Source organism: Oncorhynchus keta, chromosome 19, assembly GCF_023373465.1.
Source record: "Oncorhynchus keta strain PuntledgeMale-10-30-2019 chromosome 19, Oket_V2, whole genome shotgun sequence".
Taxonomy (NCBI): Eukaryota; Metazoa; Chordata; class Actinopteri; order Salmoniformes; family Salmonidae; genus Oncorhynchus; species Oncorhynchus keta.
In genome coordinates, this window is record NC_068439.1 from 36355497 (window position 1) to 36383450 (window position 27954).

General features: G+C 41.6%; 1 protein-coding gene across 1 annotated transcript; it reads left to right on the forward strand.

Moving 5' to 3' along the window:
- Window positions 1–214: 214 nt before the first annotated feature.
- LOC118398158 (zinc fingers and homeoboxes protein 2-like) lies at window positions 215–27526 on the forward strand. Its single transcript, XM_035793224.2, has 4 exons — window positions 215–368; window positions 12007–12142; window positions 23264–26260; window positions 26559–27526. Exon 3 carries the CDS (start codon window positions 23435–23437, stop codon window positions 26255–26257), a length of 2823 nt encoding a protein of 940 aa, XP_035649117.1. The 5' UTR covers window positions 215–368; window positions 12007–12142; window positions 23264–23434; the 3' UTR covers window positions 26258–26260; window positions 26559–27526.
- Window positions 27527–27954: the final 428 nt, after the last annotated feature.

Here is a 27954-nt window from a genome sequence, read left to right on the forward strand (position 1 = left end):
GTAGACAATGTTTGAAGATGCATGCGAATATAATCTGCTCACCAGAGTAATTCGCACATTTTGAGTATTTATCTTGTCTTCAATTGGCAAATGTATATCGCCATATAACTTTGAAGTACATTTTCATGGCACTTGAATTAAACATATTTTTGGCGTCGTATGCAAATATATGCTGACGTAAAAGATCATGTGGTTTTTGTCGTAGATCTATGAACGACGACCTTTTTTTTTTCTTCTTCCTACTGTTGTCTTTAGGTTATGCCAGAATCTTTAGAATTACCAGCGCTATATGCGCGTCACCACAGACTACTTATAATTGGGAATTTTACTGTTAGTTTATCGTCCCAGCACCGAAAGGCTCTAGGCAGGTAAGAATACTATATACATTTTCAAGAATGGTGAAGAATATTGGACAAAACAAATTTCAAAGATTAAGTTATAACCGGTTTGGTAGCAAGCGAGACGAGCCGCCTGGCTTGCCCAGCTCGTGTGGCTGTGCTAGCGACGTCCCTTCCATCACTACTCGCGCATTGTTGTCACACTTGATTTAGAATCAGCTTGCCATCAAATCACGCCAAGAAAACCTAAACGTCTAGTTTACTCTGACTAACTACATTAACTTGACGTTTAGATAAATATACTTTTTTTGTAAACAAAAATAGTTAGGCGTTTAACTTTTGTGCCCATTTGAAGTGGGCACCTGAATGTATCGTTGTAAGACATTTAGCTTGCCGTGTCACCTAGCTGGCTAGCTAGTTTGCTAGCTCGCGACCCAGTTCACTTCTGAAGTTTGAAAACGTGTTAAAGACCCGTGCTTTAAAACTGCTTATGAACTGGTTAGTTATACATTGTCGGTTTACATAGTTAGCTAGTTAAATAGTCCCATAATTATTTGAAGAGTTGGCCTACGTTTGTCGAGCTTGTTGACTAGTTGTGAGTTTATACTAGCTACTGGTAGCAAGCTATAGGACAGTAATGGGAACCATCCTACCTACATATTAGACAGCCCAGCCATTGCCTTTCTCCTATCACCGGCGAAACGTAACGTTACCTAGCTAGCTATGTGAATATTTTTTCGTCTTTTGTCACGAAGTGCATTCGTTTTGTCTCACAAATTAGTTTAATTGAACAAAAGTCATGTTTATGAAGAGACACACTTAGGTAGCTAATTTAGTTATTGTAAATCGCTCTGGATAAGAGCGTCTGCTAAATGACTTAAATGTAAATGTAAATGTTAATTTCTGCTATATAGCGTTGTTTTTTGTTGCGTAGCTGGATGACGCTAGTATGTTAGCAGCCTGGCTATAGCAGATAGCCAGCCAGGCAGATAGGTTAAATGAGGTGACGCCTACCGCGGTATAGATTGGTGCTGGCACAGGCAGCGCGCGCGGCTATGCTGCCCAGTGACAGCAGTGTGGTAAGTTCCACCAGCAGTGGCGAACTGGGACAAGAATTCGGCCTTGGCATTTTATCTACACCAGCTTACATCACTACCAACTCTTCCCCCGGCGGGCCACCAGCCATGCACACACACCACATACACCCTGACCCTACACACCCAACTTAGACACAGGCAGAAGTGCTGACACATAACATTGTCAGTTTACAGTACAGCGTTTTTGTAGATGTGACTGGCGAGACGCTGTCCCCCTTTTTTCTTTTTTAACAGGCTCATGTTTAAAATAAGTACAATATGTAAAAAATAAAACAACTGGAGCATGCACTCCACAGAGAGCTCAACCAGTGCGCAAACACCTGCCTGTTTGTCCTCCTATGAGAGAGTTCCCTTTTGGCCTCCTATCTGCTCTGTGGATTTTGTTAATTTTATGAATTACTTAATTTAATTTAGTCTCTTAAATATATATATATTTTAAATGTAAAAAATTGCATGTCAAACAAGCTAATTTAATTTATCTTGAATCTTGGAAAATACCCACCCTCCCACCTCAAGCATGCACTCTCCTGACTTCAGCATGCTAGTGCCTTGTGCTGGCTATGGGTGCCGGGCAGTGAGTTTGAATACTGGTAGGCTACATTTGAGTTGGACCTGTAATGTTTGTGAAACTGTTATAGACTGAGAAGGGGTTAATTCAAGTGTTTTTAGTAAGAGGCAGAAAAACTAGCAGTTTTACCTCCTTATTAATTTGTGATAGCTGATAGCCCCTTTTTTCTTGATGTCACTCATCTCACCTCTAGTTAGTTGCCTACTAGAAGTCACTGCCACTAGCTTCCTTGTGATGAGTGTGTTGCAGAAAATAAATAGGCCAGGGTTTAAAAAAAAAAAAATGTGCACCTGCCCACCCCCCATAGATCTGTGCACGGCCCTACGCTAGAGATACAACTCAACACTATAACTGTGCCTCTGCTCTAGCCAATTTGTTTAACTCCCTGTTGCTCTGTCTCTGTCTCAGCATCTTCTCTGTGTCACTCTGTGCTTCTTGTTCACTCTGTTTGTCTGCTTAAGCCTTAAGTTATTAAAGCCAAGCCTACGACTTAGGCTATATTGCAAATTAGTGCCTGTCATATGTTCCTCTGAATCAACACCTATTACTATTAGAGCGTTCCAGACAAACATTTTCCCCTGGAGTCACTGGTGCCACTAACTTTTACTGTTGGTTGCACCAGTCCATTATTTGGTTGGATCCAAATCATGAGTAATCATCTTATAAAGTCATTCAGGGCTCGACATACAGGGCTGGCCTGGGGAGGTTTTGGGAATTTCCTGGCCAGTCGATCATCCCTGTACACTGAACAAAAATAAAAACGCAGCAGGCAACAATTTCAACGATTTTACTGAGTCACAGTTCAAATAAATAAAAAATAAGCCAATAGAAAAAAATTCATTAGGCCCTAATCTATGGATTTCATAAGACTGGGAATACAGATATGCATCTGTTTCTCACAGATACCTTAAAACATTTTTTTATTTTTTTTATTAAAGTAGGTCGTGGTTCAGAAAACCAATCAGTATGTGACCATTTGCCTCATGCAGCACAACATATTTCCTTTGCATTGAGTTGATCAGGCTGTTGATTGTGGCCTGTGGAATGTTGTCCCACTCTGCTTCAATGACTGCGAAGTTGCTGGGTATTGGTGGGATCTGGAACATGCTGTTGTACATGTCGATCCAGAGCATCCCAAACATGCTCAATGGGGAACATGTCTGGTGAGTATGCAGGCCATGGAAGAACTGGGACATTTTCAGCTTCTAGGAATTGTGTACTGATCCTTCCGACGTGGGCCCGTGCATTATCATGCTGAAACATGAGGTGATGGCGGCGGATGAATGCCATGGCAATGGGCCTCAGGATCTTGTCACGGTATCTGTGCATGCAAATTGCCATCGATAAAATGCAATTGTGTGTCTTTGTCCGTAGCTTATGCCTGCCTATACCATAACCCCACCATGGAGCACTCATACACGCTGTCTGCCATCTGTCTGGTACAGTTGAAACCGGGATTCATCCGTAAAGAGCACACTTCTCCAGTGTGCCAGTGGCCATCAAAGGAGAGCATTTGCCCACTGAAGTCTATTACGAAGCCGAACTGCAGCCAGGTCTAGACCTGGTGAGGACGACAAGCACGCAGATTTTCCCTGAGATGTCTGTCAGACGGTTTCTGATAGAAATTATTTGGTTGTACAAACCCACAGTTTTATCAGTTGTCCGGGGGGCTGGTCTCAGACGATCCTGCTTGTGAAGAAGCCGGATGTGGAGGTTCTAGGCTGACCTGGTTACACATGGTCTGCGGTTGTGAGGCCGGTTAGATGTGCTGCCAAATTCTCTAAAACGACGTGGAAGGTGGCTTATGGCAAAAAAAAATAACATTCAATTCTCTGGCAACAGCTCTGATGTGTATTCTTGCAGTCAGCATGCCAATTGCACGCTCCCACAACTTGAGACATCAGTGGCATTGTGTTGTGTCCCCAGAACAAGATGCACCTGTGTAATGAACATGCTGTAACAGGTCTGTAATTTTCATCATAGGTACACTTCAACTATGACAGACAATTAGAAAAAAAAATCCAGAAAATCACAGTGTAGGATTTTTAATTAATTTCTTTGCAAATTATGGTGGAAAATAGTTATTTGGTCAATAACAACAGTATCTCAATACTTTGTTTATATACCTTTTGTTGGCAATGAAAGAGGTCAAATGTTTTTTTCACAAGGTTTTCACACACTTGCTGGTATTTTGGCCCATTCCTCCATGCAGATCTCCTCTAGAGCAGGATGTTTTGGGGCTGTTGCTGGGCAACACTGACTTTCAACTCCCTCCAAAGATTTGTTTATGGGGTTGAGATCTGGAGACTGGCTAGGCCACTCCAGGACATTGAAATGCTTCTTACGAAGCCACTCCTTCGTTGCCCGGGCGGTGTGTTTGGGATCATTGTCATGCTGAAAGACCCAGCCACATTTCATCTTCAATGCCCTTGCTGATGGAGGTTTTCACTCAAAATCTCACGATACATGGCCCCATTTATTCTTTCCTTTACACGGATCAGTCGTCCTGGTCCCTTTGCAGAAAAACAGCCCCAAAGCATGATGTTTCCCCTTCCATGCTTCACAGTAGGTATGGTGTTCTTTGGATGCAACTCAGCATTCTTTGTCCTCCAAACACGACGAGTTGAGTTTTTACCCAAAAGTTCTATTTTGGTTTCATCTGACCGTATGACATTCTCCCAATCTTCTTCTGGATCATCCAAATGCTCTCTAGCAAACTTCAGACGGGCCTGGACATGTACTGGCTTGAGCAGGGGGACACGTCTGGCACTGCAGGATTTTGAGTCCCTGGCGGCGTAGTGTGTTACTGATGGTAGGCTTTGTTACTTTGGTGCCAGCTCTCTGCACCATTCACTAGGTCCCCCCCGTGTGGTTCTGGGATTTTTGCTCACCGTTCTTGTGTTCATTTTGACCCCAAAGGGTGAGATCTTGCGTGGAGCCCCAGATCGAGGGAGATTATCAGTGGTCTTGTACGTTTTCCATTTCCTAATAATTGCTCCCACAGTTGATTATTTCAAACCAAGCTGCTTACCTATTGCAGATTCAGTCTTCCCAGCCTGGTGCAGGTCTACAGTTTTGTTTCTGGTGTCCTTTGACAGCTCTTTGGTCTTGGCCATAGTGGAGTTTGGAGTGTGACTGTTTGAGGTTGTGGACAGGTGTCTTTTATACTGATAACAAGTTCAAACAGGTGCCATTAATACAGGTAACGAGTGGAGGACAGAGGAACCTCTTAAAGAAGAAGTTACAGGTCTGTGAGAGCCAGAAATCTTGCTTGTTTGTAGGTGACCAAATACTTATTTTCCACCATAATTTGCAAATTAATTAATTAAAAATCCTACAATGTGATTTTCTGGTGGTATTTTTTTTTTTCATTTTGTCTGTCATAGTTGAAGTGTACTTATGATGAAAATTACAGGCCTCATCTTTTTAAGTGGGAGAACTTGCACAATTGGTGGCTAACTAAATACTTTTTTGCCCCACTGTAATTGATTAATAAAAAGATGGATTCCTGAAGCTGTTTGTGATGTTGATTATTTATTGCACGCTGCACACACATATCCTATAAATAATCTGTTGTGCAGAGTGCGCAGCTCTCAAACAGCTGGTTGTTATATGGAGCAGCTCACTGAAGACCGGTAGGGGTAGGAAAGATGTTTCAAGTTATCTACCAGTAAATGCAACGTCAATAATGGGTATGCAAACCAGGTATTTCAAAAGTTCATAGTCTTGGTTGAATATATGCGATGCACAATTCAGTCATCATGGATTAGCATGCATTGAAAATCAGACCTTTCATCTAGGCTTTTTGGTTCTTGAATAGTCATTGGAATTATGATGGTATATTTGTACCTTCTACTGCTCCAATATAATTATTGTGTTTTTAATTTCTGATCAGATTTTATGAGAGATGTAGCCGCTTTAGTTTGTTTCCTGCTGTTTCAATTGAAGGGTGTTGTTCACCTAATACCTTTTATGCACTGTTGGTTAGAGCCTGTATGTAAGCATTTCACTGTAAGGTGTTACAGTGTTGTATTTGGCGCATGTGACAAATAAACGTTGATTTGAAAACTTTGATTTGTGTTGCACTAGTCTGTTTCGGTAAAACCACGTGTGGTTATTAGGAGCAAGACAACATTGAATGTTAGCATCAACTATATTTCCATACAAAGGGATTTGGTTTTTGGTCGCTTTCTCATTTTTAAACGTGATCCAATTACTTTTCAACATCTGAAATGGTGAGACTATCTACCACATGGACACTTCATTAGTGTGTTTGTCGGGAGCATGCTGTCTATTTAGGCAGACAATGGCCATCATTATTCTGACATTTTAGAATGTAAAAATGAGGTGAATCCACTTATTGGATGTGTCTCCAATACTGCCCAGTGATGTATGTATGTATGTATGTATGTATGTATGTATGTATGTATGTATGTATGTATGTATGTATGTATGTATGTATGTATGTATGTATGTATGTATGTATGTATGTATGTATGTATGTATGTATGTATGTATGTATGTATGTATGTATGTATGTATGTATGTATGTATGTATGTATGTATGTATGTATGTATGTATGTATGTATGTATGTATGTATGTATGTATGTATGTATGTATGTATGTATGTATGTATGTATGTATGTATGTATGTATGTATGTATGTATGTATGTATGTATGTATGTATGTATGTATGTATGTATGTATGTATGTATGTATGTATGTATGTATGTATGTATGTATGTATGTATGTATGTATGTATGTATGTATGTATGTATGTATGTATGTATGTATGTATGTATGTATGTATGTATGTATGTATGTATGTATGTATGTATGTATGTATGTATGTATGTATGTATGTATGTATGTATGTATGTATGTATGTATGTATGTATGTATGTATGTATGTATGTATGTATGTATGTATGTATGTATGTATGTATGTATGTATGTATGTATGTATGTATGTATGTATGTATGTATGTATGTATGTATGTATGTATGTATGTATGTATGTATGTATGTGCGTGCTCTTTTGAATTGAGCATCTTGGCAGAAACACCCCCGCCACTACCTTTTCTGCCACGGCTGAAGAAAATCCTAGGGGAAACGGAAACATCCACTGGTCTTGATGTTAGTTAGTGATGTCAGATAAATCTAAAAGACTATCCCTGCTAAGAGTCATTGGAGTACATAGGCTACTCAGAGGGGAGCCGACATGTATCATACTGCCTTTTTCAGAATGACAATCCTTCCTTGACACAAGCACATCACAGAAGCTGATATCACTCTGTGGAGTTCAATGCCCACAGCTCATTCTATTTTACTGATAAGGCTTACTGTATGGGAAGGTTTAGCTGGAAATGGTCAGACATGGTTTCTCGTTTGCGAGTAAACAAAGCACTAGGGTTGTCGGGCTCAGGCTCCTTTTATGCTGTATCTCTAAGGCCCGCTTTGAATTACCGGTATCACTGTCCCTTCACTTAAAAGTAGGCTCAACTCTTTTATAGCCATGGCCAGATATGGTGACATGGTAAGAGGCTAATAGTAAGTCTATGTTTTTGTAGTTTGGTGTCATGTTTTGTAGCCTTAATTATGTAGGCCCAATAATAGAAATGTAAGGGTTCTTGACAGGACCCCATTTCCTTAAGCCATTGCAACATACTGTAGGCCTACACTGTTCTGTCACTCACTCCCCTTATTTCAATACAAGGTGTTAAACAAATCCATTCTGCTGAAAGATATTTATAAAATGGCAACAATGTGGAGACATTACAATTTGAGCTAGGCTGATTGCCGACTAGTTTTTAAAGCCTCGGAGTCTCTGTGCCCAAACAATAAAGTAATGCCTGTCATTTCCAAATATCGTGTTCCATGCGAGAGATTCTCGGTTCATGGATAAATTATGCAAAATGGTGTTAATCATTTTAAAATGTGATATTATGGTGATCAGTTACTTGTTAGTTTTGAGTGATATAAGTATTGTACTATTCTTATCAGTGGTGCTCAGCAATAATCAGAAAAACACAGATGTTTCCATTTTGTCTTCAGACTAGCCCTTACTGAACATTTTGCTGCAAAATCTGGTGCTACTCGATTTTTGGTTCCAGCTCAAGGAATTAATTCATCTGCATCTTATTTGAATTTCCTGCTTGCATAATTCTTGGTTAATGTGAGCTCCAGAGGGCTGCTTGGCAAGCATGCACTTGTGCCAAAAATGTGAAAGTCATGTGGTGCAAATACAAACAATGTGCTCTGACGTCCCCCCCCACACACAAGCCCAAATTCGGCAGCTTGGTTCTTGCCCTCTTTCCTCCACTGTACCAGGCTTGCCTAATTTGGATTTTAACATGCATAGGCTACTCCATTTTGTAACATGCAGACCAAGCAAGGTGTAGTATACCAAGCCTGTGAATACACTACATGACCAAAAGTATGTGGACACCTGCTGTTAATTAAAACTTCTTAAGGATGACGCAGAATATAGTTCCCATGCAGGAACATCAATCAGCGGAAATTCAGAGCGCCACCTATAGTTTTTGATAACTCAAACTTTCATTAAAACACACATTCAAGGTAGTGAATTAAAGCTACATTCGTTGTGAATCTATCCACCAAGTCAGATTTGTAAAATGCTTTTCGGCGAAAGCATGAGAAGCTATTATCTGATAGCATGTACCCCCAAAATACTGCAACGTCACCTAACACGACAGATTTTGCGGTAGCCGGCGCTACCCGAAACGCAGAAATAAAATAAAAAACATTCATTACCTTTGACAAGCTTCTTTCTTGGCACTCCTAGATGTCCCATAAACATCACTATTGGGTCTTTTTTTAAATTAAATCGGTCTTTCACAAAACACTTCGAAATACTTTTGTAATGCAACTTTAGGTATTAGTAAACGTTAATAATCATCAAAATGATCACGGAGCGATGTATATTCAATAGCTCCACGTCCTGATATCATGCCCAAATATTTCTCAACCAAAACATCCGGTCGGAGACCGGAAGAAATGCCCTGCCTTGTGTCCGTTTGACCAAGAAACAAATCCGAGACAAATGACAAGACTGTTGACATCGTGTGGAAGCTGTAGGTATTGCAACCTCGGCCCCATTTAATGTGGTTTCTTTTCAACAATACATTCAAGTGGCGCATTGATATATTTTCCAGTTGTCAGTGATCAGATTTTCCTGTGCTTTTCGATGAAACGCACGTTCTGTTATAGTCACAGCCGTGATTTAACCAGTTTTAGAAACGTCTGAGTGTTTTCTATCCACACATACTAATCATATGCATATACTATATTCCTGGCATGAGTAGCAGGGCGCTGAAATGTTGCGCGATTTTTACAAAAAGCTGTGAAAATGCGCATGATCCATAACAGGTACATCTCATTCCAAAATCATGGACATTAATATAGAGCTGTAACAGCTTTAACTCTTCTGGGAAGGCTTTCCACTAAATGTTGGAACATTGCTGCAGGGACTTTCTTCCATTCAGTCACAAGCTTTAGTGAGGTCGGCACTGATGATAGCCCTTTAGGCCTGGCTCGCAGTCGGCGTTCCAATTCATCCCAAAGGTGTTCGATGGGGTTGAAGTCAGGACTCTGAAGTCCAGTCAAGTTCTTCCACACCGATCTCGACAAACCATTTCTGTATGGATCTCGCTTTGTGCACGGGGGCATTGTCATGCTGAAACAGGGAAGCTCTTTCCCCAAACTCTTGCAACCAAGGTGGAAGCACAGCATCGTCTAAATGTCATTGTATGCTGTAGCGTTAACTTCTTAAGTAAAAAAAGGAAAATAAAAGTAATTAAACTGCAGCAGTAAAATAACAATAGCGAGGCTTATACAGGGGGTAGCGGTACAGTGTCAATATGCGGGGGCACCGGTTAGTCGAGGTAATATTTACAAAAGTGACAATGCAACTCAGTAGTGATTGTTGCAAATGAGGACATACGGTTTTTATGCGCTACACACTTGGCGGCCCCATTCTGTGAACTTGTGTGGCCTACCACTTCGACTGAGCCGTTGTTGCTCCTAGACGTTTCCACATCACAATAACAGCACCCACAGTTGAACGAGGCAGCTCTAGCAGGGCAGAAATTTGAACTGACTTTTTGGAAAGGAGGCATCCTATGACAGTGCCATGTTGAAAGTCATTGAGCTCTTCAGTAAGGTCATTCTACTGCCAGTGTTTGTCTATGGAGATTGCATGGTGGTGTGCTCGATTTTTTTATAGACCTGTCAGCAAGGGGTGTGACTGAAATACTTTTGTACATATAATGTACTTCATAAGAGTACGGCTCCCGAGTGGCGCAGCGGTCTAAGGCACTGCCTCTCAGTGCTCGAAGCGTCACTACAGACACCCTGGTCGAATCCAAGCTGTATCACAACCGGCCGTGATTGGGAGTCCCATAGGGCGGCGCACAATTGGCCCAGCGTCGTCGGGGTTTGGCCGGTGTAGGCCGTCATTTTAAATAAGAATTTGTTCTTAAATGACTTGCCTTGTTAATTAAAAATGGTAGAATATAGATTAGACAACTTCTGCATGCTGCATTAGATTCATATTTAATGCTTCAGGTAATGCATTTGAATTCAGTTCTCACTGAATCAAGTGTCTGTTTCTTTCCAGAGAGCTGCATGTGGGAGCTACTGTAGCCATGGAGTCTGTAGTGTAGAACCGCAGGTTCACAAACATCATTCATGGCATAGTTAGCCCGGTTTACAGAAAAATAATCAGCTAGTCTGCTCACCCCCTTTGAATACCATAGTCCATTAATTGCCAGAACAAAAAAAATGCATATTGCACAATGTGCTGATTTTAAGATATGCAAAACATATGAAAATGTATTTCAGTGCTTCTACATGACCTACTTGTTTATCAATACATTGAATGGGAGTAGTTGGTAGTTCTATGTGGCAACCACTTGCTACGGTTCTCATGTGGATGCTATATTTTTGGTGACTAAGCAGCATTTTCAGGTGGACGGATGATGGTACTCCTGTGGGTTTAAGCTCCCTTGAAAGCCACGTTGTTGTACTCTGTCGTCTGTAGCGATGATCTCATCCTGAGGGGGAGCTTTCCAGTGGCTGTCTGGTTGTACTGTACAGTCTGCAACCCCTTTTGTCATTAGTGCTGTATGTGGGGTGGATCATAGGCCAGTATCGCGATATCGTTAGTATTGTGGCAAGACAACAAAACACTAAGCAACTTTTAGGAGAACTAATGTTGGAAACAAAGCATTATGTTGTCGTCCAGAGTCAGTTGTTTATTTTCCAAGCTATAGCACACAAAGTATTTAACATTCAGCAGGTATTTAATGGACCAAATATTGGTCTATTTCGTGTTTTAATTTTTGCCATCTAAATAACATTGAGATACTGGTATCATCCTGTCCCTAGGTGGATGACTCCATTTTGTTAAGATGTTGTGTTTTTGTTTGTCATAGATATCCTGTAACATACAGTATGTTTGGCATATTTTCCAGAACATAGGCCTACATGTATTGTGTATTGTAATCGCTATCTTCGAACAAGCAGCAAAAACAAGATGGTTCCCTCCTAGTAGGATAATGTGGCTTGCTGCCTAGCCCCATTTTACACACATTCCTTCATCATCCCTTTAGGCTGATTGTTTGTTATAAAATGGAACTTTCTGCTCCTGGTTTTATCCCACTCTTGCACACTCTTTTTAAAGTAGCCTAACTGTATCAACGATGAGTTTAACTCGTAACAGCGTTCATTGACAAGTCGTAATGTGATTAATTCTAATAAGTGAAGCACAATGAAACGATACATCCCAGGTGGTGTTTGTCATTCAAATAACCTTCCGAAGCTGTCTGTCTCTTTCTTTTGGAACATGTTTCCAAGGTAACAACCTTCTATTTTTCGGCAAACACAAAGCGGTGCAGTCTTCCGGGCCTTTGTGGGGCTCTGCCTCCGAGCTGCCCCCCCTGACCATTCTCCGCTGCTGACATTCTTTTCTCGTCTCAGATTCCAGAAGAGGCTACCCAGAGTGCCGCTGGACCGGAGACCAAAGGAGAGCTGGAGAGGGAAGAGAGTGGAGGCGGAACTGGAGCCAGATAGGACACCTCCACCCAGGGAAGCCCCACCCTACTGCGGAAGTGCAGTGAGTACCTTTTCACCACGGGGCAACACTCTGGTGGGGGTGGGATGCACAGGGGGGAAACCGGTACCAGTCTAGTACAATTGTATTGGCTATGCTTGCTCAAATAGGCCCTATTTAGACTTAGCAATTACAATCGGCTCTGCCTTTCATTGACATAAGATGTGCACTTTTTCAATTTTATGTCACCTGTCACTACTTTCTAGGAGAGGCATTTAAATGTATTTTTTTTTTAATCAAAATTAGTTTTTTGGCAGAAATGCCTTCTGGAACATGTGAACTTTCATGTGCCTTATTAACAATTTGTATGCTATCTGTAAATATTAATACAATTGTTAAATTATGAGCCTAGTTGGTTTAGCCACGGATTGGTCTGCCTTGTAGCACGCTTCTGTCTATTACATGAGCTGGTCAGCATGTGTAGGTGGTCCTTTTCTAGCACAGCTTTTTTAGGGGAACTGCAAAGGTGTTGCGCTCTACTTTCTGGAGGAGCGAGTTTTGAAATCAGTGGAATTAGAGTATGATAGCAAAGGAGATGGAGAAAATTCTGGCGTTTTGATTGCAAATATTCAGAAGGAGTCGAAAAGAAACACGCCGAAGGCTGTTGTATAAAACACCTGTCTCCGGATTACATCTTCAAACTCAGGGCAACCATGGCAATCGTGACAGAGGGAGAAGCGTCCATCCATGTACGCTACCAGTCAAAAGTTTGGATACCTACTAATGTTTTCTTATTTTCTACATTGTAGTATAATGGTGAAGACATAAACTATGAAATGACACATGGAATCATGTAGTAACCAAAAAAGTGTTAAACAAATCAACATATATATTTTTGAATTTCTTAAAGTAGCCACCCTTTGCCTTTGACAGCTATGCACACTCTTGGCATTCTCTCAACCAGCTGCAACCACCTGTAGAGGTCGACCAATTAATCGGAATGGCCGATTTTAATTGGGGCCGATTATACGTTTTCATAACAATCGGAAATCATTATCTTTGGACACCGATTTGGCCGATTTTATATATTTTATATTATTTATTTTATTTGATCTTTATTTAACTAGTCAGTTAACACATTCTTATTTTCAATGACGACCTAGGGTTAACTGCCTTGTTCAGGGGCAAAACGACAGATTTTTACCTCGTCAGCTCGGGGGATTCAATCTTGCAACCTTACAGTTAACTAGTCCAACGCTCTAACCACCTGATTACATTGCACTCCACGAGGAGACTGCCTGTTACGCGAATGCAGTAAGCCAAGGTAAGTTTCTAGCTAGCATTAAACTTATCTTAGAAAAAAACAATCAATCAATCATAATCACTAGTTAACTACACATGGTCATTATTATAAATACATTTTAAAAAATCAGCTGATTAATCGGTATCGGCTTTTTTGGTCCTCCAATAATCGGGATCGGTGTTGAAAAATCAGAATCGGTCGACCTCTAGTCACCTGGAATGCGTTTCAATTAACATGTGTGCCAATCAGTTGTATTGTGACAAGGTATGGGTGGTATACAGAAGATGGCCCTATTTGGTGAAGACCATGTCCATATTATGGCAAGAACAGCTCAAATAAGCAAAGAGAAACGACAGTCCATTACTTTGACTGACCTTCATGTCTTAATGTGGAAACTTTCAAGAACTTTGAAAGTTTCTTCAAGTGCAGTTGCAAAAACCAAGCGCTATTATGAAACTGGCTATCATGAGGACCACCACAGGAAAGGAAGACCCAGAGTTACAGTGAGGGAAGAAAGTATTTGATCCCCTGCTGATTTTGTACGTTTGCCCACTGACAAAGAAATGATCAGTCTAATAATAATAATAATAATAATAATAATAATAATAATAATAATATTCAGCTAAATGGCATATATTATTATTATTAGTCTATGTATTTTAATGGTAGGTTTATTTGAACAGTTAGAGACAGAATAACAACAACAACAAAATTCAGAAAAACGCATGTCAATATTTTTTTATTATTATTGTTTGTTTTGTTTTTTTCTGCAATTCTACAAATGTATCCATTGAGCTGAGAGATGTTTACAGTGTTAAATCTAATTTCCTACAATTCTACAGATATTGCCATGGACCAGAGAGAAAATGTTGCCGTTTTAAAGCTAATTTATTGCAATTCTAGAATTTGGTGGTTTTTAAAGCAAATTTCCACTGATTCTATGCATTTAGCCATAGCTCAAACATGATAACAATATAAACTGCCAAATTCATTGTTTTGGGAATTTTTCAATTCTCCCTGACTGTCTAGCAGTTTATTTTGTGATTGTTAGTTCTCAACGATGATAGTATTTTAAAATGTTTACAATACCGTTCAAAGGTTTGTCACTTAAATGTCCTTGTTTTTGAAAGAAACTTTTTGTCAATTTTTTTAAATATTGTTTATCAAATTGACCTGAAATACAGTGTAGACATTTGTTAATTGTCTACACTGGAAATGGCTTTTAAAAAATAATTTATGGAATATCTAGATAGGAGTACGGAGACCCATTATCAGCAACCATCACTCCTGTGTTCCAATGACACGTTGTGTTAGCTACTCCAAGTTTTATCATTTTAAAAGACTAATTGATCATTAGAAAATTATTTTGCAATTATGTTAGCACAGCTAAAAACTATATAATAATATAATAATATATGCCATTTAGTGGACGCTTTTATCCAAAGCGACTTACAGTCATGTGTGCATACATTCTACGTATGGGTGGTCCCGGGAATCGAACCCACTACCCTGGCGTTACAAGCGCCATGCTCTACCAACTGAGCTACAGAAGGACCAAAAACTGTGCTGATTTTAAAGAAGCAATCAAACTGGCCTTTAGACTAGTTGAGTATCTGGAGCATCAGCATTTCTGGGTTCAATTACAGGCTCAAAATGGCCAGAAACGAAGGACTTTCTTCCGAAACTCGTCAGTCTATTCTTGTTCTGCGAAATGAAGGCTATCCCATGTAATAAATTGCCAAGAAACTGAAGATCTTATACAATGCTATGTACTACTCCCTTCACAGAACAGTGCAAACTGGTCTAACCAGACTAGAAAGAGGAGTGAGAGGCCCCGGTGCACATCTGAGCAAGAGTACAAATACATTAGTGTCTAGTTTGAGAAACCGACGCCTCACCAGTCCTCAACTGGCAGCTTCATTAAATGGTACCCACAAAACACCAGTCTCGATGTCAACAGTGAAGAGTCGACTCCGGGATGCTGGCCTTCTAGGCAGAGTTGCAAAGAAAAGGCAATATCTCAGACTGGCCAATAAAAAGAAAAGATTAAGATGGGCAAAAGAACAGACACTGGACAGAGGAGAGGGGGGTGTTATGTGGACAGTCTAATCTAAGTTTGAGGTGTTCGGATCACAAAGAAGAACAATCATAAGATGCAGAAAAAATTAAAGATGCTGGAGGAGTGCTTGACGCCATCTTTGGAGGCAATGTGATGGTCTGAGGGTGATTTGGTGGTGGTAAAGTGGGAGATTTGTACAGGGTTAATAGCCTTCATTTAAGATCCCATCACCATACCCTGTGGACAGTTCTTAATTGGATCCAATTTCCTCCTACAACAGGACAATGACCCAATGCACAGCTCCAAACTATGCAACAACTATTTAGGGAAGAAGCAGAGCTCGTATTCTGTCTATTGGAGTGACCAGCACAGTCACCGGATCTCATCCCTATTGAGCTGTTGTGGGAGCAGCTTGACCGTATAGTACGTAAGAAGTGCCAATCCAACTTGTGGGAGGTACTTCAGGAAGCATGGGGCGAAATCTCTTCAGATTACCTCAACAAATTGACAACTAGAATGCCGAAGGTCTGCAAGGCTGTAATTGCTGCAAATGGATGATTCTTTGACGAAAGCAAAGTTTGAAAGACACAATTATTATTTCAATTAAAAAAATATTATTTGTAACCTTGTCAAATGTCTTGACTATTCCTTTTGCAACTAATTTCAAGTGACCCAAAATTTGTGTCCATTGTATTTTCTACATACTTTCTACTTTTTTTTTTTTGTCTTTTTTTTGTCATCTAAATTTACGCTGAAAGTGTTTCCATCCCAGATGGTTAAACATGCACCAAAGGGAATTCCAGAATTCCAGTGTTACCTCTAGAATACTGTACACGGTAATCACTACACACATGGATTGCATTTTTCACAAATTTCTTGCAAGATGAATGTGTCTCAAAGTTATCTTAAAGGGTTCATTCAGGGTTTATTAAAGTGTAGTAGATGCTTCATTCACCTAAAATTTGACAACACCTCTTTGCTTCTCCCATCTGGTTCAAGTTCATTGTAGATTCCTCAGACTTTTTCAGGGAAACAAGCATACAATATACAGCATCTAGCCTGTTATTCCATCTACTATAAATAATGAGTTTTGGTACAGATAAGTGAATATTGTGTCTGGAATTAATGGGCCGCATAACAAATTGCACTTTTTAGTATTTATTTGAATGTTTGAGCGAGACCCATCTGGGGTTTGTTTATTTGTGCAATGGCGTGTCACCAAGGGTCATGCCAGTCTTTGATCTGTCTCACACGTCACTACATTAGTTCTCCTCGACCTCCACCATTAAAGCAGTTCACCCTAGTGATGTCTCCTACCTTGCCAGTGGTAATGGAATAATTCATATCGGTCAGGAAAACAGTGATTCTGGTGCAGATTTAGACTAGGTCTTTCAACAGCTTCCCATACAACCATGAAGAATGCCCAACGTTAAAAGCCATGCAAGGAACCTGCAATGTAAACACTCACACATAATGTATATCTCATACCTGATGACAAGCACACCTTAATGGCAGATGCTCTCCCCAATGTATTCTCTGGCATCAAGTGATCTATGTCCCTCTCCTTGAATCTCACCTGTGTGCTTGTCCTTGGTACATGGGAGGCTTAATTCAACTTCCATACTTTTTTTGCCTATGTTTAGCCATATTTTTGGCTGCTCTCATAATTCACTTACACCCTGCCTGGACAGTGTTAGAAACTTCATCTCGCATGCATCCTACCTACATGCATACATTGTTGGATGAACATTATATTTTAGACGGACAGTCTCCTTCATTTGTCTATGAAGATAAAAATACCTGCCAGGATAATCTGTTGCCCCCATTTAGTTTTTTTCTCTCCAATTTTTTGGTATCCAATTGGTAGTTAGACTTGTCTTATCGCTGCAACTCCTGTACGGACTTGGGAGAGGCGAAGGTCGAGAGCCGCGCGTCCTCCGAAACACAACCAAGCCACACTGCTTCTTGACACAGTGCCCACTTAACCCGTAAGCCAGCCGCACCAATGTGTCAGAGGAAACACCATACACCTGGCGACCGTGTCAGCGTGCTCTGCGCCCGGCCCGCCACAGGAGCCTCTGCGCGATGGGACAAGGTAATCCCTGCCAGCCAAACCCTCCCCTAACCCATACTATGCTGGGCCAATTGTGCGCCGCCCCATGGGTCTCCCGGTCGCGGCCAGCTGCGACAGAGCCTGAACTCGAACCCAGATTCTCTAGTTGCACTGCGATGTAGTGCTTTAGACCACTGTGCCACTCGGGAGTCCCCTTGCTACAAGTTCTGATACAGTTTTATTCCCTAGACCATGTGTCTGGCAAAATATATGTATTTGCTGTCGAACAACAGCCGAAAACTCTGCCCACTCCTTCCGCCTTGTCTCCATCAGACCCCCTTGTCCCCCTCTCTCTCTCCCCCCAGACATCCCCTCTAAACTCTCTGGGAAAGAAGCCATGGAGTCTGCCGCTCCACTGGCTCCAGTTCCTGCTGGACATCCCCACATGTAGAGAAGCAGCTGGCTACCACACAGTGATTCAGCACACACCCCTTCCAGCGCGTGCTCTCACTCACTCACTCACTCACTCTCTCTCTCTCTCTCACACACACACACACACACACACACACACACACACACACACACACACGAGTGCCTCTCCTCTACGTAGCCCTTTTCCCAGTCTGTTTGCACTTACAAATGAATGGTTTCTCCACCACAGATTACAGCATCACACTGTAATGGGCTAATGTATTGTTTCATAACTTTTCATAAGCAAGCTCCAAATTTGAGTGGGTTGACGTTTTAGCCTTTCATCCGCAGGTCAGTGGTCAGCAGAAAATCGTTTACTGCGTTTTTGCCATTGTTTAGTGACCACAAACCCTGCTTTACCACAATGTAAGGATCAATTGTTTCTTTGTCTGCAGGGGTGTAAGCAGGAAAGCATGAACAAAACACAAAAATGTTGCAGTTTTCCATATCGGAGCTTAAACAAGCAGCACAGGATGTGCAGCCAAACTATTTCCCTGCTTGGCTGGTGTTTGTGAAATAAACGTCTCTTAATGTGTGGAGTTTGCGGACAAGATGGAGTCCTCAGTTCTCTGAGAACAGCAGTCCCTGTGGATGTCATGTGGTCTCGTCCCTTTTATTCATAGGTGGGTGGGACGGGATTCTGCCTAAACAGTTCTAATCCTTTGTCTGTCTGTGTGTTTGTTTGTACTTTTCATTTCAAAGACTAAGTTTAGAGATTCTCTCTTACATCATAGAAATGTCAAACATCAGTTTGTGATATATTCGCAGGAGAATAAACGTGAAGAAACACTAAGGACAAGAAGCAATAGGAATATTTAACACAATTGTTGGCCCAAAAATTGACAATTACACTCCAAACACTCCAAACCAAAATATAAATGAATGTCCTTCAACAGTATAAAAAAGAAGCCCCTCGCGTCGCTGAATTTAATCGTAACGAAACAATTTCCATCAAAAGGTCTTGGAGTAGATTGAATCACTCTTATCTCCGGTTTGGCGGTTTCCATAGCAACATGCCAGTCCCATGGCCGTCTGAGGAAAATTCACCCCTGTAGCCTGGACCCAAATCTGCCATCAAAGTTTCAGGGGCATCAATCTGAGCTTAACGATTGAACATGGTAAGAGTTGTTTGGAAGGAACCCTTGCACAATAAAAAAAAAAAAAAAAAAAAAAATGATGCTACTACCATCTTTTCCCTACCATTTATATAGATATGTAACCCCCGCCTATTACATCCCAATATTTGTGTGTGTTTAGTAGTATTTATTGACTTGTAGCACATTGTTTTTTTAAGAATTTGTACACACTTTATATACAAAAGTATGTGGACATCCCTTCAAATTAGTGGATTTGGCTATTTCAGCCACACCCATTGCTGATAGGTGTGTAAAATTGAGCACACCGCCATGCAATCTCCGTAGACAAACATTGGCAGTAGAATGGTCTTACTGAAGAGGATGCCACCTTTTCAGCAAGTCAGTTCGTCAAATTTTTGCCCTGCTAGATCTGCTGTTTTTGTGAAGTAGAAACGTCTAGGAGCAACAACAGCTCAGCTGCGAAGTGGTAAGCCACACAAGCTCAAAGAATGGGGCCGCTGAAGTGCACAGCGCTTTTTAAAAATTATTGATTGCAACACTCACTACTGAGATCCAAACTGCCTCTGGAAGCAATGTCAGCACGAGCTGTTCGTCGGGAGATTCATGAAATGGGTTTCCATAGTCAAGCACCCATGGTCAAAGCGAGGTCCATACAGAAATGGTTTGTCGATTGGTGTGTAAGAACTTGACTGGCCTGCACAGAGCCCCGACCACAACACCATCGAACACCTTTGGGAAGAATTGGAATGCCAACTGCGAGCCAGGCCTAATCGCAGTGCCCGGTCTTACTAATGGCTGAATGGAAGCAAGTTTCCACAGCAATGTTCCAACATCTTTTGGAAAGTCTTCCCAGAAGTGGAGGCTGTTTTTATAGCAGCAAGTGGGGACCAACTCCATATTAATGGCCATGATTTTGGAATGAGATGTTTGGCGAGCTGGTGTCCACACACTTTTGGTCATGTAGTGTATGTTGTACAGTTCTACACTGACGATATTAAACTGACCTATGTTGCCAAAGACAACAGCACAGTGCATAACTTCCCATGAGCTATTCCCCTAAAAGGTAACGGTCTAACCACTTCAATTAGGCTACACTGACTTACGAAACACCAAAGGGGGACTAATGAGAACGTCCGTTGTCTCCATGCAGAACTGATAAGGTATTAAAGGGCGGCCTGATGAGATTTAAATTAATTCTGTGCCCGTCTCATTGAGATGAGCTGCTGTATTATTTGGGTTTAGTCTCCTCTCACTGGCAAAGCACTTCTTAACAAAACGTTTAACCAAATGGAGCAAGATTTAGCCGATGAGCTTAGATTTAACATGCTTTTGAAATCAGACCCATGCAAAGTTTCCTCAGTGCACTGCACTATTTGAGGACTTTGATATTGAATGTCAGTCAGTCACCACCTTTTGATCTGGAAATGACTACAGGGGGAAAAGAGAACATGATCCTTTCTAGAACTGCTTGTTTGGATTGCATGATGCTGAATGAACTCTGCTGTCGGTGCTTTCGAGGACAACAAATGAAAACCTGTTTTCATTTGAGAGAAATGATGCCTCGTTGTCTTTAGGGGGTGTAGTCTAAAATCCTACAGGAATCCTTATCCTTACTGGTGTTAATATTCAGAGGATATAATCATAGTTTTATATTAAATAGGAAGTTCCTTTTTGTGTTAGTAATTAGCCTACAGTCTGATCACAAATGTCGTTATCCACTTGTAGAATTGGTTTGGACCCAACAGACTGAGCATGTTCTTGTTTTTCTCTGTCCCCTCTTCTCCCCTCTTACTTTCTCTCTCTCTGTTGTGATGGAGAGCTGACTGCGGGGCAGGGCAGTGTGTATGTGACTCAGTAGAGGCTGCCTCAGGGGTTTTACCCAGTCGGCTCTGGCTGCACAGGACATTGATCATCCACGATGATTCATTGCATTTGTTCTCTCAACTGGCACCGGAGGAGTTCCCTGCACCACTTAGAAATCTTTCAGCACTTTTTTCGCACTGTATATATCCCTGAACATCCCTGGCATATGTCACTGTCAGTCTTTAGAGGGAATTGCCTTGATTTTAGGCAGTCGGTGTTGCCACCATTTATGAAGTGAGTTAATCTGCCAGTATGAGGTTTAAGTCATATCCCAGGCAGTCTGGAGGCCGGCTTATGTCCCCCTTGGCTGACTGGCGCTTTGAGAGTTACCCGAGGACACGAGACAGACAGGCTCATGCATGTTTGATCAGCCCAGTCCTGCTGCCTCCGTGGCGTGGTGAAGGCCTGCCCAGGCGAGCGTCACTGATCAGCCGGAACGGATCGTCCCGACGGGGTTTGCAGAGGACCCTTCGCCACACGCTGTTCACTGTGGCTGGCCCGAGCTCTGCTCGACAGCAAGCCCTCCTCGCCTAATTAGCACCTGTGAGAAGAAATCGTTAATATGCAGCGGTGAGGTAGCAGAAGGGCACCTCGCTGTCTCTGCTGTTGCCATAGTGACACCATGGAAATTAAGGCAGTCTTAATTTTGTACGTTTTATAAGGAGCCACTGAATCTATTTCATTTGGGAAGGAGGATGTGCCCATAAAATACTTATATAAGAATTATTTATTAATCTTTGAGTTTATTATTCAGTTCTGGGCAATGTGGGCATGAAAAATAAAGTTTGAGTAGAATTCGGCCTGCCTTGATGAGGCTGAATAATGTTCGAGGCAAGTGTGTTTGAATAATCTTCCATATTTTAAGGAGAATCTTTTGTGGTCATGCCATAGACTGTTTTTCAGGTAGAAGTGAGGAGATACATGGCATGTTGCATTCTTTAACTGCAAGTAAACATGATCCCTTTCAGCCCAGTATGTTGACAGACAGAGTGAAGACACTGTTGCCAAGCTTTTTATACAATATTACTTTGATTACAGAATATTGGCCTAGAGCTGTCAGTTTTTGTTTTAAAAACATGCCCTGTTTTTCTGCGTCACATGAATAGTCAATACTGTATGCAAACTTCAGGAAGGAAGTCATATGGTCAATTTATTGGTGTGTCATGTGCCTTTAGGCACATTGACACTATGTATCCTATTTACTGTTTCAGGCCCTGTGTGGATAATGAATGATTGATTTAATGAATGCTTTTTAGACACGCGTCTCATGGTGCTAATGAATATTTAACATGGTTGTTTTCCTACAGAGCATAGTCATGCTATTTTCAGACTGGTGTTGAAAGTTCTAGGTGTCATTTAAGTTCAGAGTATTTTAAACTAGATGTAAAGTTTGTCAAGACAGACTTAGGTATGCAATTGATAAAACCACGCTGACGTGGCATAATGATACTTCTGTCTATTAACCTGAACAAAAAACGTTCACGGTTTTGCTAGGGGCAATTAAGTTTGTTGGTAATAAAATATACTATAGGCCTAAATGAATGTTATTTAGTTACTGTAGGCTAGCTTGGGTAGAACCATTGCATGTAGCCTACAAATTGAATTAAAATGATAAAGCTACAAGTTCAATGACTTAAAATGGCTAATACATTAAGGTTTCGGATACTGTCATTATTAGATAAGTAAGTTGTCTTGGATTTTTACTTCTCTCCCTCCTCCCCCCCCATCACAAGTCTCACTCAGGCCCTGGCCTAGTTTTTCTGCTTTGTGCTAACATCGGCACACATGTTACGCTTCAGAATGCCTGAATATGACTCTTTCGGCACTCAAAAACGTTTGATTTTGCGTGAATGTCAGAAGAGTCTACCATAAAATGACACAAGGATATTCTTTGAAGTTACACTTTGTATTGAAAGTCACACCTCAGCTCTGCAGTTTAGGCCCACTCTCTGTAGATATTTAATATGTAGAATTTATAGAGCTACTGTATAGCTGTAGTTTTGAACTAGTTTTACAAGAGTGAGATTAGAAGGTGATGTCAGGGCCAAACTACATTGCTACATACATTTTTGGACTATCAATGAATGATATGTACCCATTTTATTCATGAAGAATAACTTTTATAAATACTTCATGAACTTAGTTTAACAAACTTTAACTGTCATACCCCAACAGAACCCAAAATATAAGCTTGTTAATAACTCCAATGTTTGTATACAAAGTAAATTTAAACAAACTATATAGCCTCAAAACATGTCTAAAACTATCATTTTGATGTCAGCTTTTTTGAACTGCGGATTGCCCCTTTAACATTTCATTTTTTCCAATTTTATTCCAGGTGAATGACATCTGTGATGAACTCTAATGAAGCCGCACACGGGAGCTGACGTCCACAGTCAGCAGGAGACACCACTGCAAACCCAGGACAGAAGTGGAGCAGGGTCTTCCTCAAACACTGGAGACTTACCCTCCTTTTGACCCAAATAACATCTCACAGCAGTCACCAGCAATGTCCAGACGCAGGAAATCCTCCACCCCCTGCATGATCCGGGTAAGTGACATGATGGAGCAGGATGACTCGGAAGAAATGGAAGTGTCTACTGACATTGTGACCAAAAATGGGTCTTCAAAGTCTGTTGAAAATCAAGACCAGACATTACAAGACACTATAGAAGCAAAAGTTGTGGCAGAGGCTGATCCTATGCCCCGGCGGAGGCAGCATGGAGGTTATGAGTGCAAATACTGTACCTTCTCCACCCAGAACCTGAATGACTTTAAAGAGCACGTAGACTCCAGTCACCCTAATGTTATACTTAACCCCCTCTACCTGTGTGCCGTGTGCAACTTCAGCACCAAAAAGTTTGACTCTTTAACAGACCACAATGAGACCCAACACCCTGGAGAGACCAACTTCAAGTTCAAGAGGATAAAAGTGAATAACCAGACACTCTTGGAGCAGACAATCGAAGGCAAGACCAATTCAGTTGTCTGCGATACTGCAGACGGACAAGGTGGTAACGGCTTTGTCACTTTTCCACCGAGAAAACCAACTACGGTGAAGAACGGCAAGCCAAAAAAGAACATACATTCCCTGTACCAAGGGAATGACTTGGAGAACCCGTTGGAAAACCTTATCCCAAAAGATCAAATCACAGCTGTGAACATAAACGGCACGATGATCATTCCTGACCCAACGATCATTCAAGGGCTCTCATATGTAATGCCATTGCTCCAACGACCACCCAACTTCAGTTCTGTACCAACAATTGCTGTTCCTCTGAACTCCAGCCAATATAATACTTCATTGGACAATAATACAACCCTAATGACATCGTTTAACAAATTCCCTTACCCAACCCATGCTGAGCTGTCCTGGCTCACTGCTGCGTCCAAGCACCCAGAAGAGCAAATAAAGGTGTGGTTCACTACCCAACGGCTAAAGCAAGGCATCACCTGGTCACCAGAGGAAGTTGAGGAATCCAGGAAGAAAATGTTCAATGGCTCCATCCCACCCATGCATCAGACTTTCACCGTTCTGCCTACCCCAATCTCTCAGCCTGCCAAAGCCACCCAGCCCCTTATTCAGACTAGCTTTGGGCAGTCTAGTCTAGTACTGACAAGTATTGCTAATGGATCAACCATGACCTGTGCTCCTGTTGCAGTGACTGTAGCCAGTTATGTGCAACCTCTCAAGCGACCCCTGACAACTCCTTCATTCGCCCCAGATTTAAAGCGTCCTATGGCGGCCCCTGCAGAAGACCCAAAAGAGAAGATACTAATGGCCCCTCCTCCAGTTCCCCGAAAAGAGAAACATCACATGGCCCCACCCCCAGTCCCACCTGAACTGAAGAGATCTTTAATAGTTCCTATTATTGCCTCTGAGATGAAGAGGTCCTCGGCTGCACCTCTCATGGCATCTAAAGGAAAACTGTCCATGGCACCTCCACATGTGAACCCCAAAAACAAGCTGCCAATGGCACCTTCTCCAGTCTTCCCCGAGATGAAGAGACCTATTGTGTCCCCTATTGTCGCCCCTCAATTCAAGAGTTGCATGCTGCCTCCTCCTTCATTAGTCCCTAAATACAAGCTTCCAATCACCCACTCTCTATTGGCTTTAGACTTAAAGTTACCAATCTCACCCCCTCTCATTGCCCCTCAAGTGAGGAGGCCAACCATAATCAAGTCAGCACGGACTTCCCTCAAGGGCCCGTTCCAGCTCCCTAGCTTTTCCCCAGACAGCAAGAAAACAAAAGTGCAAATAACAGAGCTGAAAGCCGGATATATCAGAGGACGTCTCTCGGAGGACAAAGTGCTCACCCCTCTTGGGGAAGCCAATGGTGTCTCTCGAGGGGATGCAAAGTGGGTTCATGACCAAGGGCTTCATGCAGACAATGGCATTCTACAGTTGGACAATGAGCTAGCATCGAAGCCAGAGCAGCAAAAATCAGTCCCCACTCAATTTCCACTCTTGGAGAGAATGAAAGGAAAGACCTCTGAGCAGCTGAAGATTCTAGAAGAGAACTTCCAGAGAAACAGCTCTCCAACATACAATGACGTTGACAATCTGGTAAATGCATCCCGACTGTCACGGGAGGAAATTGACAGCTGGTTTTTAGAGCGCAGGGCGCTGCGTGACAACCTTGAACAAGCCCTTCTAAACTCCATGGGCTCAAAGAGACTGTACATTGATAAGCGGCAGCAACAACATGGACCTCTGAATGGTGTGTGTAAACAAGGTGGCCATCCAAGAAACTCTCCCCTTGCCATCATTGCCCCAACCACCACTTGTTCGGTGCCTCTAGACAGCAAATCCTTGGGGCTTCTCAAGGATGTTTTTGCACAAACTCAGTGGCCTTCTCCTGAACAATACAATCAGCTTGAGGACCAGACAGACCTGGCTCGCACAGAAATCGTCCACTGGTTCAAGGACAGCAGGTCAGCCCTGAAGAGTGGGACCTTGGAGTGGATGGAGCTTTTCCATAAACTGAACAGCAGTGGGAAAAATGGCGAGGGGGCGCTACTGAGCACAGAGAATGCTTTCAGCATAATCAAACGCTACCAGGAAGTAAAAGCACCCAAGGTGGAGGATATTGGGAGGCTAGCAGAGCATGCCAGTCTTGGCAGCCAAGAGATCAAAGAATGGTTTGCTGGAAAATTTAAACAAAACACATCTGATGACAGCCAGAATGGTGGCCAAAATGGAGGCTTTCGAGAGGAGTTCGGGAGCTGGATGGATGAAACCAAGGGGATGGATGGACTCATGAGTGCTAAGGAACTGGTCTCTGACAAAGACAGGGTGATGGAGGATGCTTCTGGAAGGGTGACTGGATAAAGGGTAAGAAAGTGTATCAAACTTGATTAAATAACATTCCAAAAAAACAACATAGAAATCAGTCTCATACTAATAGATGTCTGGGAGTAGTCACAGGTTTTATAGAATAGCGCATGTTTTTTACCATAGTAGCTGCATTTCACAACATGTCCTAGTTACCAATGGGACCAAGGCATTGAAAGCCCTGACTGCTGGCAGTAGAATAGCTTTTTAATCCCTTTGGGGAATTATCAGGGCTCTTGTGAAAGTGTTATTCCAACTGTGTAAAATTTAATGACTGGACAATTTTTCTTCCTTGCAGGTGAGAAAAGTTGCCACTGTCAGTTGCACACAGGAGCTGAGAAGAAAAGGAAAGAGTTTAATTATTGAATATTGTATTTTCTGAACAAATTATTTCTTGCTTGTTCCATCCCAGTTTGTGCCCAACATTTCCTCAAGGTTGAGCTTACTTCGTAGAACGTTTTTAAAGAAACATGGTGGTAATGTTGTGTGTGATTTAGGATAAAGTAGAAGACACAGAGCACTGAATGTGTGCCTGAAGCACAGACCAGGTGGTGATCATAGAGTGCCAAAGCTGGATTTGCTGCATTATTACACTTTTAAAAAAAGGTTATTGTAAATATATTTTTTTCTGTATTGCTACAGATTTGTAAAATTTTGGGGGAATTTTGTTACATTTTATAATGGGGGCAACTTGCCCCTTTTTTTCGCTCCAGTTGGTCTTACAGTGGTCTGTCTTACAGTGGTCTGTCCTACATTTTGTAATGAAACACAATGAACCACTACAACTGTTGGCAATACTTCAGTCAGTTTTCTAATGCTGAACTTCCGTTGCAGTTCCCTCTTGTCATGTGGACTTACTTCACATCAAATCAAACTATTTACTGTTCTGAAGTGCTATTTTTGGCCTCAGCCAAACCTGCACTCTTGTAAGGAACATGCTTGTTTGACCATGTGATGTTGTGGACCTACGTTAGAGAAAAAGAACGGTCAGTGGCAAAACCAGAAAGAAATAATCACATTGAAACAAATCCAGAATCATGCTGCCTGCATCATATTCTAATATCTTTCTTTATTTGATTTATTTGTTTCTGCAGATGAACATACACATGTGTAATAGCCTTTATACATACATGTTGGCTTAATAGAATTAGTGCTAGTTCCATTCAGACAGTAGAAACAAACCAATACAAGCTCTTTATGTACTGCTTCCGCCGTAGTGTCATGGTCAAGACATACTGTATCAATAAATACTGTATTTATGCCAAGGTCCTGCTTACTCTTTTCAAAAACCAGTTAATGTCTGCTGTAATCGAATAAAAACAGAAGCCTTTAAAAAAAGGTAGCAGACGGTGTTTACTCTTTGTCATATGTATGCAGCATGTCATGAGGTTTCTTGGGTGCAGTGTATAGTAAAGAAACCTTTCTGAGATCAGCTACATTTGGATCTTGTGTTAAATCCTGTGAGTGCTTTCGGCTGGACTACCAATCAAATTACCCTTGGCTCACTAACCTTTCACTATTAGTCCTGTGTGAACCATTATGTAACCATCTTATTTGTGTGGTTATAATTGAGAGGGCTGTTAATAGTGGCCATCTTTCCATGTAGCCCACAACAAAGCTTGTGAGAGCCAACAGTCTAGTTCGTATGCAATTATCATAACATAATGTATCTATTGCTTTTGTTTTGGATGTTT

Excerpts from the sequence above, each read along its gene's own strand:
- LOC118398158 (XM_035793224.2), top strand. The coding sequence starts at position 23,435 with ATGTCCAGACGCAGGAAATCCTCCACCCCCTGCATGATCCGGGTAAGT.